The 14,677-nt window shown below is 40.3% G+C and overlaps 1 protein-coding gene across 1 annotated transcript; it reads left to right on the forward strand.

Annotated features, from left to right (window-relative positions):
* The first annotated feature begins 1,412 nt into the window (after window positions 1–1,412).
* Window positions 1,413–8,692, forward strand: slc50a1 (solute carrier family 50 member 1). Its single transcript, XM_075465555.1, has 6 exons — window positions 1,413–1,632; window positions 1,823–1,900; window positions 2,026–2,149; window positions 2,228–2,389; window positions 7,492–7,611; window positions 7,696–8,692. Exons 1-6 carry the CDS (start codon window positions 1,565–1,567, stop codon window positions 7,801–7,803), a joined length of 660 nt encoding a protein of 219 aa, XP_075321670.1. The 5' UTR covers window positions 1,413–1,564; the 3' UTR covers window positions 7,804–8,692.
* Window positions 8,693–14,677: the final 5,985 nt, after the last annotated feature.

Consider the following 14,677-nt stretch of genomic DNA (forward strand, 5'->3'; position numbering starts at 1 on the left):
GAAAAATGCGAACAGAGAGTCCTGACACGAAGGGGGGAGTAGTCAGGTGCTCTGAGAGGAACTGAGGCAAGCAGGGGCAGAGAAAGTTAATGACCAATTTGTTGTGACAGTGTTGCACCACCTCTTCTTTTAACAACATAACAAGCCTTTGGGGACTGAGGAGACCACGTACTTTTGAATGTGAGATGTTTTCCCATTCTAGCGTGGAATAGGATCTAAACTAAAGAGCTGTACCAGGCCTCCTTTTAGGATATTTTCAGTTTAATAACAGACAGGTAGTTTCAGTGCTTGGCAGGTCAGTTTCACACCTGGACTCTACTACGAAGCCACGCGTTTGTAATGCTGTACAATATGGTTTTGCATTGACTTGCTTAAAAGAGCAAGACCTTTCCTGAAAAAGATGTCACCTGGATGGCAGCATACTGTGCAGCATTAATAATACCATTACAGATGTGGTTCATCATTCATGACATATACATGAATGTGGATATATATTCATGAAACTTGATGGAGAATTGTAGCGTGGGGAAAAGAAGTACGTGTTGCTTTCTGGTGTGGATCTGAATCAATTAAGTAAAATGATGAAATACAACACTGGCCTTTGTGGAGGATCTTGTTAAACATTTTGCTCTCACAGTCTTTCACAGAGTGTTGAGCTCCTCCCTATCTTTGTTCCTGGAAGACTCAATCTCTCTGGGATCTTCTTTTTATTTATTTTATTTATTATTAACCCTTTTTTCAATTATTAGAGAATTAGGCACAGTATCCAACTTTTTGGATTGTATACAGGATTATATAAAAACAAAGCTATATTTCCACATGACCCCTTTTTCACATTTTTTTTTTTTTTTTTTTTTTGCTTCAGAGAGTGGACAAAGAGTCTAACAGTTAAAAAATGAGTCCACCCTGAAAAAGCAAAGACTAATAAGAAAACATCTGGTCTATTTTGTGCAGCTGAAACATGTTATTTATTTTCTCTTTCCCATTGTTCTAAAGTATACAATTACATATATATCACTTTGGAAAAATCTCAATTAAAACTGCATCATCATTCATCATTTTGCTCATCTCGGCTCTTATTTTCGAACGCATGGTGTTTAGTGATTTCGTTAAATTACTTTTTTTCTTTTACTTCAGTTGATAAAATCACAGAAATTTGGATGAATAAAGTTTGCTTTAACCGAAATGAACTCCCACTTCTTTACTTTTTGAGCTGTCTGGCAAATTAACTGTCCCTAACGATCCTCCGTCCTGTTGCACAAAATTTAATTCCTCCATCCACGTGTGTAGTGGAGCTTAAAAAAATAATGTTTCGGCAACGTGATGACATCACTTTAACGTTTACTATCGTATCAACATCCTATTGGATAGATCCGCCCTTCTTGTATAATCCCATAGCCAATCAGAGGGTAGGAAAGCTAAGCACACTGATTGCAAATACGGAAATACAGTGAGAGCATCCTTGTAGTTATTTTCCGTATTTTCCTGCACTTTAAGAACCTGTGGTTAAAAAACATAGACTAAACGTAGAGTGTTAAACAACTAGTGTTTTCTCTTCCGCCTTATGGATTTGTTGCAGCTTCTATCATGGGCCTGCATCGTGTTCACAATCTGGATGTTCTCGACTGGACTGTAAGTTGAGCTTTTCAATAATGTCTCGCAAGCTGGCGGTAGTCTACGTCGTGGTTTAACTCTCAGATTTATTAAAAAATACCACAGGAGGATCGGTTGGACAGTGATCATAACTTTCTCATAAGAAATGCAATGGATCAGTGAGAAATATTTTCCTCTCACCTTTTTGTCTTCTTTTATATACTTTCAGGACCGACCTAAAGAAAATGCGAGAATCCAAAAGTGCCGAAAACATCCAGTTTCTCCCTTTCCTCACCACATGTCTAAAGTGACTTTTTTAAAATTTAAAATTTTATTTGACTCATCCTTCAGTCTTTCACTGTGATCAGCTCATTCATTGCTCTTATTGTTCTGCTCTGGTTGGCACATGTAACACCCCTCCTGTTTCCATAGTAACCTAGGCTGGTTGTCATATGGGTTTCTGAAGGAAGATCAGACGATTGTCCTGGTCAACATCATTGGAGCTTTTCTCCAGATCCTCTACATCGTCATGTACTTCCACTACACAAAAGATAAGGTAAACACGTGGTCAGTGTAGACCTGCAGAATCCTTGCTGTGGCTTAAACTTGACTTCCTTTCACTTATTGCTTCCAGAGGCTGGTGATGCTCCAGACTGTCGCTGCAGGAACGGTGCTGGCCTGCGGCTGGCTATACTTCACCACCTTTCTAACTGAAGGAGAGGCTCGGCTCAGCCAGCTAGGACTCACCTGCAGCGTGGTTACCATCAGCATGTACATGTCGCCGCTCACCGACCTGGTAACGCGTTACACTCACAGCATGTAGAGAGTATGACCAAATATTTTGTCCTCTGGTCAGGAATACAGCCACAGCCCCCAAATAAGAAGAAGTTGGGACAGAGTAGAAAATACAAAAAAAAAAAAAGAAATGTGGTGGTTCCTATATTTGCTTTGGCTTTTATTTAGTTTAATTTGTTTAATTAATTAGTTAGTATGCATTCATTTTAACATCTCAGGCCTGCAGCATATTCAAATAAACATTTGGGCGGGTGCAGTTAAGAGCTTGTAACGACTTTATTGAAACAGGTAAAGTCAACAGGTGGTTGTAGTTGAAAGAGCAAATATGGGCCAGTGATCTCCAACTTGATAACAAATGTGTTAAAAAAGATCATAAAACCATTGAAAGACAATCTTCCTTAAAAAAAAAAAAAGACCAAAATGGGTCTGCATATTTTCCCCTCTACGGTTCATAAAAACATTTAATAATTCAAGCTATCTGTAGGAAATTTAATTTTTTAAAAGGCAAGTGTGCCAACTAAAGCTGAACCCCTGTGATCTTTGACCCTTCTGTGATATAATGCATCAAGATGCCTCATTTATCAGTAGTTGATATGACCACATCATCAAGGGATTACTTTGGAAACCTTTGTCCAGCTCGACTATACAGTTACATTCACAAATGTAGTATAAAACTTCACTGTGCAATAACAAAGCCGTATATTAACCTTATTTGGAAACTGTGTAAAAGCATCTGTAGATGGACACATCAAACAGTGGAATGTGTATTGTGATCGTTACAATTATTTTTTGGAAGAAGTGGACGGACTGAAGTCGAAAGGGACGCTCGTGACTGTTGTCAGCTGCGTCTTCAATAGTATGGGGTCGTAACAGTGGCTTTGGCAGAGCTCATTTACCCAGCTGTCATGGTAGCATTGATGCTGAAGAGTTTATTTCAGAGAAATATTTGCTGCTTTCAAGATCACATCTTTTCCATGAATGTCCGTGCATTTTTCAGCGAGACACTGTAAAACCATATCCGATTGCAAAGGCATGGCTGAGGAAAAAAAGATTCTCCTTAGCAGCAGCAGCAGCAGCCCCCCCCCCCTGTAGAAAATGTTGGAGAGTTATGAAAGAAAAAGTGCTACAATTACGACCCCGTGCTGTGGACCACCTCAAGGTGTGATTGCAGAAAGAATGGGACAGAAATGACACCTGAAGAACCTATATTTCCCCATATATCCATCGGTGTCCTCAATGCCAGGATGTCTTGTGATTTCTATAAAGTGATAAAAGCTTTGCTGTTTTTCTAGAAAGTGCATCAGTTCTGAAATTGAATTGATGTGCATTCACAAGTCAGATGGGTTGAATGAGAAAAAAAAACCCACGGGCTTATCTCTTGGCCATACTGTCTGCGAACAAATAAAAGTCGTTTGAGTTTTCGTGCCATCCCAACTTTTTTTTCTGATTTGGAGTTCTGTGACTATTCGTGGAAATGTCAAGCTGTTTATGAAACAAAAAAAAAAGTTAATATTAATCGTGATAGAAATCCTTTGAGGTCAGATTAACTTGTGCTGAAAGAATTCTCGGGAGGCGTCAGTGCCTTAAGCAGTGAGGTCAGGCGCGGCTTTTCTACCATTGGGTCAGCTTAAAGAGATATTGGTTTGCATGTCCACTCTCCTCAGATTAGATGGAACCTCATCTTGGGGACACTGTGACCCAGACATACAGGCACTACACAAACTCAAGCAATATATACTCTGTACAGGCTCTAAATGGGAGAAATTCTAAGTCTGTTTGCTAGATTAAGCTCCACTCTGACCCAAACAGAACAGACATTATCTAGAAATTATTTGTTAATATGGATGTAATGAAGTCGACATCCATAACAGATGACACTTGCTCATTTAGCTTAGTGACATAACTTTTATCTATTTTTTTTTTTTTTTTTTTTGCCCGAAAGACACTGGTCTCAGCCTTTAACGAAGTGTGTCACAGTTGATTGTTAAATTCCTTCTTTCTGTGCCATTTCTTTTTGTCATTAAACAGGATTTAAGGGATCGGTCAGTTCTTCGAAGTAGATTTGTACGACGTCATTTTCATAAAATATGCTAAATGTGCTGTGTGCTGTTCTGTTTTGTGGGCCTATTTTTGGTGGCTGATGTATGTCTTGTTGCTTTCCCCTCATAGCAGCTCATTGCTTAGCTCTTACGTTGGCCCCTGCGCACTGCGGTGTACTGCTGGTGATGCACTAACCGGGGATCGGTCCCTCATACAAGCACACATCGAAGAAATCTCTCTATTTCGTTATAACGCTACCAATTAGTTACATATAAATGTATTAACTACAACCTTAATAGATGTCAAATTGATGTTTATGTTGTAGCAATAGCAACAGTCTTTTGATTTGACACAATACTTTCATAATAAGCCTCTTATATTTCATTTTTTCCTGAAACCTTTGTTTAGTAAGACATCTTGCTTACTCATCACAATAGTAGTATCAGTAATTAAACCTGCAGTAATTCCTATGAAAGGATCGTCACTGTGATTATTGAGTCATTAGCATTGTTTTTCAAGGTCAAAGGTTTTTAAGATTAAATGAGGAAATATGAACAAAAGAGCCTTTTTTTTTCTTTTTTTTTTAAATGCATCTAAAGATATTGAAGGTGAGGACATAGTGGCCCTCATTTATCAAACTTGCGTAAGACGAAAAACATGCGTAGGTCGTGTGTACGTTCTTTTCTGCGCAAAGGTTGGCATTTATCAAATCCATCGTGAGCGCAGGAAAGATGAAATCGCCACGACAGGTCTGAAGCCGTGTACGCACTTTTCCATTTTGACTTGCGGTGACTGCAATAGCATACATAAACAGCAGCGTCACTAGTGCGTGCCTCATGAGTCGCAACAAATCCCTAGGTTAAAATTACAGACTTATCACTTCAAAGAAGGCCCATGTTTTATTTGACTTCAACATAAATATAAACATAAACGCAAATTAAATAAATTAAACAAGTACAACTCCGTAATTGGAAGAGTGATGGCTCATTATTCAACCTCACACCCTCACACCGAACGCATACGCGCACGCGTGCCACTGTGGAGAGGTTAGGGCTCCTAAAGGGCAGGTGGATCTGTCTCTCGGCTGCGGGGGGAACCCTTCTATATACGCCCGAAAAGGTATGCAATATTATTATTGCATGCGGGGTTCTCCATACATTGCCCAAAAAAATGGAGTGCCATTTCCAGATGTACATCCAGAGGACCCCGTACCCAGAGATCCACCAGCCTGCACAGCCAAGAGCGCTCAGGAGGAGAGAGGAACTTATTCAGCGATTCTGACTTTTGGTAAGCATTCTGTTATTCAAGGAAAAAAGACGTAGCTCCGATCAGGCCAGCCACCCTCTCCTCCAAGGCACTCAAATCTAAACCTGGATCGGAGCCCCCTCCCCCCCCCCCCCCCGTTTGTGACATGCTGCGTCGGAGAGCTGCGACCTTCTTTGGTGGCAAATTTCATATCGGACCACTTCTTCCTGATCTTATTGGAGAAAAAGTAAAACATCGTTCAATTTTAGATTTCATTTAATCTGGAGTTTATCACATTTTATTGACCATCACAGTAGGGGAAAATACATAACTCGTCCGGTCTGCGATTTACATCGCCAACGCTGTTGACAGCGTTTCTTTGCCGCCTTTCGTCTATCCATGTTGCAAATTCTAGAGGTGCGGCCTCTCAACCCCTTTTGTAGAAGGCGTGATTAGGATAATTACGATGGATTTCAGCCGCCGGATTTATCAACAGCCGCTCGGTCTTACAATGGGATTGGTGTGGTACGCATGTTCTGTAAATCTCACTTGAGCCTCTGTGTACGACGAGTTCTCTGCTCATATCAACGATGCTTTCTACGACGGCTTGATAAATGAGGGCCAGTGTGCTTAAACAGAAGACACTCTGGTGGGATTACTTTCTTTGCGTTGATTACTCCAGGGTGTGTGAATGTCGACGTCCAAACTTTGCTCGTGCACCAAAGAAAGGACAGAAACCACGTGGAAAATCGGAGGAATTCAGGTTCCGCAGCCCGAACATCATTATTTATTAATTAGTATTTCGTTAAAGTTCTCATCTAAATGTGTCAGTTCAAAGGAAATTACATTATTCACCGAAACAATCCGATTACAACAGCAGCTGCACATTTAACTTTTTTAATCTTAACTTTTTTACTGTGTTGAGCTTTGCTTCTTTACGAAGGCCAGGCAGCAACAGTTCATTTTAGTTCATCTCAGGTTAAACACATCCCCTCAGGGTGCCTGTGCACCAGTGAGGGGATAAGTCTGCTGTTGTCTCTCTTTCCTTTCTGTCGCTTCACGTCATCTTGTGGTTCTGTCTTCTATCCTGTTTGTCTCCTTCCCTCCATCTGCCTCGCTGCTCCGAATGACCCCCGGTCAGTTTCCTGTCTTTCTTTCCCTCGTCTGTCTTCCTGTTATTCTGAATCCCTGTCTGTCTGTGCCCTGTGCCCCTGTTTGGGACATCTTGTTTTCTCCTTACATTTTACACGATATGAAGTTGGCAATGCACACTTTTGTGAACCCAAAAGAGCCTTAACATTGCAGGCCTTCATGGAAATGCAGCCGTTTTTAAATAAAAATTCCATATTGAAACATTTGTCGCATAAAAAGACTCAGTAGCTGAGACTTTGGACAATTGAAAAGGAAATTAGATGCAGGAATAATCTTTAATAAAAAAAGAGACAGACAGTCACTCTGTATGCAAATGCAAGTTAAAACTCTACCACACGAAATGAATGTATATGAAAGTCTAAGCAAGATCCATAATGTGCACGTCCTCTCGCTCAAGTGTATCCAAGTAAGACGGAGATAAAGTGAAAAAACTGAAGGTGTTTTTGCAAATCATGGCTGCTTTGTCATCCAGGCTATAGAGGAGAGGGACCATCCCACCTGTTATCAGCACACAGTTAAAATAATCAGCATCTGTGATGGTATTGGGGGTGCGCTAGTGCTCACAGTGTGGGAAACTTGGAGATCTGTTAAGGCACTTTTGAATAAGGCAGTTTTAAGTTTAATTTGTTTAGTAAGTGTTTCTTTCCTCCTCCTCTTCTCTCTCAGGTGAAAATAGTGCGCAGCGGTAATGTGCAGTGCTTGTCCTTCCCTCTGACTGTAGCCACCTTCTTCACTTCAACCTCCTGGGTCCTCTACGGCCTTCAGCTGAACGACTACTATGTGATGGTAAGACATCGGACTCGGAGCATAAACGCCTTTCCAAGCTGTTTCGGGATTGAAATAGATCTCTCTTGTGCGTGTTTGTTTCAGGTCCCGAACACGCCCGGCATCTTCACCAGCCTGGTTCGATTTTATCTGTTTTGGAAATTTGCATCGGTCGATCAAAGCTTGCCTCCCTACAAGTCTCTGCAGATATGAGGATAGAAGTGCGACAGAAAAAAAACAAAACTGAAAGAAATTTTAAATCTGCTGATCCCACGAAGGCTTGGCAGCTTGGCCCCCTGCTCGTCCTGTCTTTGCAGTGGAGACGGACAGAGAGCCGCATATCGACAAACAAACAAACCGAACGACACTACATGCAAAGTGGTGATAAGGACCATTATGATGTGTAGAATAGAGTCCAAATGCTATTTTTCTGCAGCTATGTGTTAAACATGGGACCTTTGTCTCGTCTCTGTGTCTCTAAGTGCCTTACGTTAGCTCATGTTTGCCATTAGATTTCAATGGTATGAACTGATCATGTCAGGAAAATATCTGTTCACTATTGAAACTCATTCCATACTAGCCAAAGATTTTGTGATGTAACTTGTCTGCTGCTATTGTAATTCGGTATTTTTGTCTGTTCCCCCGGTACTCGTGTATTGAACACATTGGAGTGTATTGTTCCGTATTTTTCTGCACAGCATTGGCGGAGTGATTCATATCTGTTCTGGGTTGGTACTCATGCCTCTGTGTAACCATGTATGCAGGCTGTATGTCTTAAGAGTGGCAGTAATAACTTTTCAGGACCGTTCTCTGAATATTTGGGTCTGAACCTTTTTATACAGGATGCGCTTGTTGAGCCAATGTTCAGCAGCAAATAGCATTTACTTATTTTGTCAGTCTATTTTTATAACTTGAATATGGGATCGACTAAAATGCAAGACAAATTAACATTTTTTTTAGGTTGAATGATGTTTGACTCTCTTATGGCTGTGTGTCTCCTTGTTATTGAATATAATATGGACATTACTGATTTGCTCACTTCTTAAGGATGTCACATTCTACAAGTGCCATTTCAATAAATGAAATATTTACCATAATGATCAGTGATCTATACAAACGTATTGTTTGTCATGTGAACATGGTGGTGTGTGTGTGTGTGTTTGGGGGTTTTCTTTCCCCCTCACTTGTTGAGAAAGTTGAACTTGACCTTTGAAGTAGGAGGATCTGCGCGTCTGTGTGGAGGTTTTGTTTTGGTTGCTGTAATGAGCTTGCATGCAGATGTGTGGAGATAAGTGCGTGTATGTGTGTAGCCGCGGCGCTTGAACAAGCGAGACAAAGGCCCGTTTGATGGTGCAGCAGCGCGAGCAGGCTTGTTTGTGCGAGTGTGTTGATACAGAGAGGGCAGCGGTGGGAAAGGCCACGCCAGAGGTTCTCATCCCTTGTGTGTGTGTGTGTGTGTTATGCTGGCTTCTCTTCCTGAGCTCAAAGAGCCTGCCCCTGACAGAGAGCACACATTGATAACGCAGTGTTGTGCAAAAATGGAGTGTTTTGTAGAATCTGAGAAAAGAGTGGAGGTGGAGGAACATGAGCTGCAGGTGTAAGGCCAAAAGAAAAAGAAAACAAGATAAAAAGCTCGAAGGAAAGGATGTATGCGTGAAAAAAGTGGAAAAACCGGAAACTTTGGACGGTAATGAGAGCTCCAAGGTGAAATTTAGTTCTGGCTTGTTTTGTTTGTCTAGATTCGTGTACCATTTCTTTAAATGTTCCAATACTGATATTTATTTTATGCTGAGAAGGAAACCATGTTACCCATGTTTGATCTACAAATGTCAAACTAACTAACCTTTCTACCCCCTGAAGTTGAACATGTTTCTGTCTGTGTTGTGTACTGAGAGATATCGCTTGAGTGATATACCAGTTATAGCAGCCCAGCCACAGAATAAAAACGCAGCATTTCAAGAAAAATAAAAACCCAAACAGTGTAAGGATGCGTATATGTATTCTGAAAGTTTCTCACGCTGCTATTTTCAAGTTCTACATTTAGCGAAGAGTCGGGTGGTGGTGATGGAACAAGTCATTGGATGGACCCACATCCACGAAAACCTGTTTTGGCTCAGACCAAACCATGTGCACAACACTCCCAGCCTCTTTTTTTCCTTTCCGTTGACAGAGAGATAGAATTTACTCACCAACTCTACTTATTTGGGGTTAGAAAAAGAGCGTGGTCTTGCTTTAAATACAGCCTGTTAAAGCCTTGCACCTTCCCCACAAAAGACTCGTATAAAAGTTTAGAGTAAACACAAAGTGAACTTTGGAAACATTGTCAAAGGGAAGTCAGCTTCATTGAGGTGGACACACGGCTTTGCTTATTATAGTGTCTATTGTAGTGTTTGTATAGATTACTTCCCAAACTGCTTTTGTACAAAAATTCACCTTACAGTACAGGAAGGGATGGTGACGGAACAGTAAAAGTGTGAGATTCTTACCCACTGAGACGCTGGTTCAGGCCTTTTTACATAAGTATAGTTGGTGTTTGGTCACTGAAAGCTGAATTAACAGGTTCACTCAGGTACATTTAACTCTCCCTTTTAGTCTGTGTTTCGTTAGGTGTTGTGAAATATATGGGTCGGGTAACCAGATTTAGATTCCTGCCCTCATCCTCCTTTGACTGAATTGGGCAATTTCCTACCAAAGTCTGACAGCAATTTCAGCCCTCAGTTTCACTCATAAAATGTATAATTTAGCATGACCTGTCGCACAAAAAAAAAACTACAGGATTTTTTTGTAACTTTTATGGCTATAACAAATCTGGCCCTCTTCAAAATAGTTCAGACACCAGTGGGATAGGTGACAGAGATTGTTTGGGATCTTTCACCCTTGTAATCAAGTTACTGGAGGAGAAGCTTGTTGCTCCTTGGTACAGACGTATAATTTTCATCCATTACAGTATCTCTGCTGTGTAATGCTGTATATAGTCATGTTCTTTCATGTTTTCCGTGAGACAAGCCTGATCGCAAACTGGAGAAGCCCTTACGTAACCAGAAGGGAAATCACTCATGTTAAGTCTAAACTTTACTTGGACATAACCAGAGATGAAATTGGGCTCTCTAGGGTCCAGCCCCTTTCCATATGCTCTATGAACATGGGTTGCCCAACAATCCATTTCTATCAGTGTTTTGCTACACATGGGATGCCTAACTTTGCGTAACTTTAATGACATTCAGTATAAACTTTCAAAACCTTTCTCAAAAGCATGTAAAGCCGGAATTTTGCATGACTGCTTACCATCCTTATCGAACTCGGGCCCTCTATCCTGACTCTGCCAGTTTAAGGGCTTCACAGGACTCCCGGTGAGAGTCGCAGAACAAAACCAAACCTCAGAAAAAATAAAGAGGACCTAATTTCGCGACTGACTAACAGTGGTTACGCTCTAAAGTGCGTGAGAATACATCCTGTCCTCTGCACACGTGCTTAACAAACCCTTTTCTCTCTTAACAGTTTTATCAAGCGCATCAGCGACCTCGGTCACTTCTCATTCAGTCACACATGACAGACAGACCGATAGCTGAATGACAGTTGGGTGGAAAGTCAAAAGAAACATTTTGTTCATGAAATAATGTTTAGACGTCATGAAATCATTAATTTGTTTATTTATTTTTCATATCTGCTTTATTCAATTCAGTGTCATGGGGGGAACCGGAGCTGATGTCAGCTGCCATCAGGCGAGAGCTTTACAAAATCATATTGTGTTTAAATGCAAGATTTGAGGCTCGTTTCCTCTTAGTGAACCCTTATTTGAAATAAAGTGTAAAGAAAGCTAGCTGAAAATCTCCCAACATCTATAAGATCTTTGGTGGTCTGAGTAAATTACACCATGGTGATGTGATGGTGCCAATTGAACCAGTTTCATTAAATGAGACTGTCCTTTAATTAGCCTACAGTATTAGACTTTTTTCTTTTCTTTTCTTTTCCTTTCCTTTCTTTTTTTTTGCTTTGTTTTGTCCTAAGAAGGCTTGTTTCAATATTCTTTATTGTGAATTTTATACCCTCATTTCTACACATATCATGTATGTTTCAGAAATGTGTTTCCCTTCAATGTTTTAGGTCCAGAGCTACATGTAGAACATTTATCTTAGCATGTTCTTAGCATCTTTTTTGTCTTTTGTAATATGTTCATTTATCCACAGAGTTTTCAACATTGGGAAAGAGTGGTGATTTTATTCTGACTCTGACAAGTCATGGAAAACTCTGGAAATTTTAAAGGCGTATGTAGCCCGTATGTTTTTGCAATATTGTGTGGTATAATCCATTTTGGGGCTTCACAGTGATGTGGTCTAAGGCTAAGTTTGAGCGCCGTGTTTGAAAACGTGCAAAATTGCGGGTTTTTATGCCTTTAAGCCTGAAAAAGTTGTTGGAAGATGCACTTTGTTAAAGTTATGCAAAGTTAAGCACCGCTTGATAAGAAACTATGTGTATAAACCCAGTTTAACCCCTGGTTGCAGCTCAGCTAAAGCCCTTTTCACAGTCCGTTGAAGGAGAGACTCGTGCCCCTTGATGTTCTGTTTCTAAGGTACATGGGTTGGTAGTGGGGTCAACTATGATGGCTCCCTTGAGCCAACAGTAGAAGTTGTCACAGAGTCAGATCTGGGTTGAAACAGCAGAACACAGTGCTTTGGACACCAAGGCTGTTTTCACTCCTCTGCTTCCACAATGCTGGCGTGATATTTGAAATCACATACCGAGGCAGCAGCTTACCACCTTTGTTTAGGCAGTATAAACAAGCAAAGGCGAACAAAACCGTCTGGGGCGTCTTCTTTGCTGCATTACAACCTGATCTCTGCGTGACATGGGCCTACTGTAAGTCTTTCACTCTTATTTTCAACAACTCATTTGGCTTTATTGCGTTTTAATCCCTTGTCCCACTTTCATACCATATGCTCTTGTTCGTGAGCTCATGAGTGCATATGTTCAGTCCCAGTTTGTTTTCCAGCTACACACAGTTACAGCACGCCTTTATATGCCTCACTACTCTCACTGACCATAATTGATGAGGAGAGCGGCTTCCAAGTCATATGTGTGACAAGACGAGTAGAAGAGTGAGACGAAACTGTCCTGTGGAGTGAAGATGAATGGGAGTGTATAGGTCTGAATGGCGCAGTCCCGTTGGATAAAGAATTCAGTGGGTTTTAAATGTCACACCAATGAAGTCATCTAAGTAGAAAAGAAAAGGATTTTTTTTAAAGGAACAAATTGATATCTTTACTATTTTCGAATTTTCCTACATGCTATCAAATGGTACCAAACACAAGTGGAGGTTAATAGGAATTTGATTTGTTAAATGGTAAGTAATTAGTCATCAAAACTCCAAAAATATAGTGGTTCACTTGTTAAGTTTGAGGTTTTTGCTTCTATAAGATACCTTTTATCAGAGTAGTAGAAACAGTGTCAGAAATGCTGATCTCCCTTGTTGTTTTACTTCACTTTGTCACTTAATTCAAATCAGCATTGGTCTTATTAGACAGCGTTTCATCTGCATATTTAAACGTAACATTTCTAGAGAACTTGAAATGCAAAAAGAAAAAAAACAAAAACAAAGACGCCAATTCTAATTTAGTAATGAACTCTATAAATTAGAAATGCAACTTGCTGTTCCTTAAATGTTTCATGACAAATCCTTTGTGCACTTTATTGCATTGACCTGTCCCGCATGGAAGTTTTTCCTTTTTTATAATCTTGGCTTAGTTATACAGAAACACTTTGTGTATGATTCTTAATCTTTTTTTATATATTTTTTATATACTTTCACTCTGGGAACATTTTTACAGAGCGGTTTCTGGCAGATTAAACCTCTTAAGTCTTTTGATCTCAAAAACAACTTAAGAGAACAAAAATGAGCAAGAAAACTTGAATAATTTGATTAATAAATTGATACAGTATAATTCAAAAAGAATGTGAGGACTCTACTCATCTTTAAAGACTCATTAGTTTATGACAATATGGACCTATTGTAAATATTAAATCATTTTCAGAGAGAACGGCTTAATCCTCTGGGTACCAAGAAGATATTCAACTCCAACTTTATACAACTTTATTTATACAGCACCTTTCCCGTTGAACAATCAAATATTCATCCATAAATAAAAATTAGAATCGGTCCGAAATCAGTGGCAATTCATGAACATGTACACTCCGTCTAACAGAACAACAAACTGGGACAGGATAGTGCAGGCGGGATGAGTCAGAGTTGAGCGATAAGTATGAGCCTTGTGTCTGGTAAGTAGTCATTTATAAGGAAAAGCAGGGGGGTGTAGCTGTAAAAAAAGAAGAAGAAAAAAAGTAGTAAATGATGAGTTCTGGAGAGGATAAGGGAGTGTTTACTGCTGTTCGTTTCTCTATTGAAAGGAGACAGACAACACAATGCAGGGAGTCAGATAGACTGCTCAGACACACCCTTCATTAGAAGCTGTGGCTTTTACTGTGAAGAGACAACGGGCTAAGTGTTGCTCAGGAAATCAAAGCACAGTACTAATGCTTATCAGTGCACGTCTTTGGTCGAAAGCCAAATGGTAAATGGTAAAATGAGTGTGTATGTTGCACTGATGAGGGGTGGGTGAGCAGCTGAACAATGAGTGCAACTCACAAACAGGATCCCTCTGTTTCCTGAAGTTGAGACTGTCTCCCTAAACAACACAAGCTGACTCTTGTACTTTTGCACACATCCTCTTAAACACAGGCGCACACATGTTATATGTACAGCATGTTGTGTCTCAGACACTCCCAAAGGCTCCCCCCCAACAAACACCATGTGCATATTCAGATGTCTATTTCTGTCCTTATGGGCAAAGTTTGATCTATGGATTTTGTTTCCCCCATAATTATACACAACAAAGCCTCATCTAACATGAAGTCTGCATCCAGGCACTGTGCAAACTCAGCATATAAACACACACAGCACACTGGGAGGCAGTGAGCAGCTTGTGGACATTCTGCCATCAGTAAAAGCACACCTGTCCCAGCTGCTGTTTTGAAGAGAATAAGGGACAAAAAGGAATGTGTTTCCCCCAGTTTTCCTGTCAGCCCCTCACCC

Source organism: Odontesthes bonariensis, chromosome 5, assembly GCF_027942865.1.
Source record: "Odontesthes bonariensis isolate fOdoBon6 chromosome 5, fOdoBon6.hap1, whole genome shotgun sequence".
NCBI classification, from domain to species: domain Eukaryota; kingdom Metazoa; phylum Chordata; class Actinopteri; order Atheriniformes; family Atherinopsidae; genus Odontesthes; species Odontesthes bonariensis.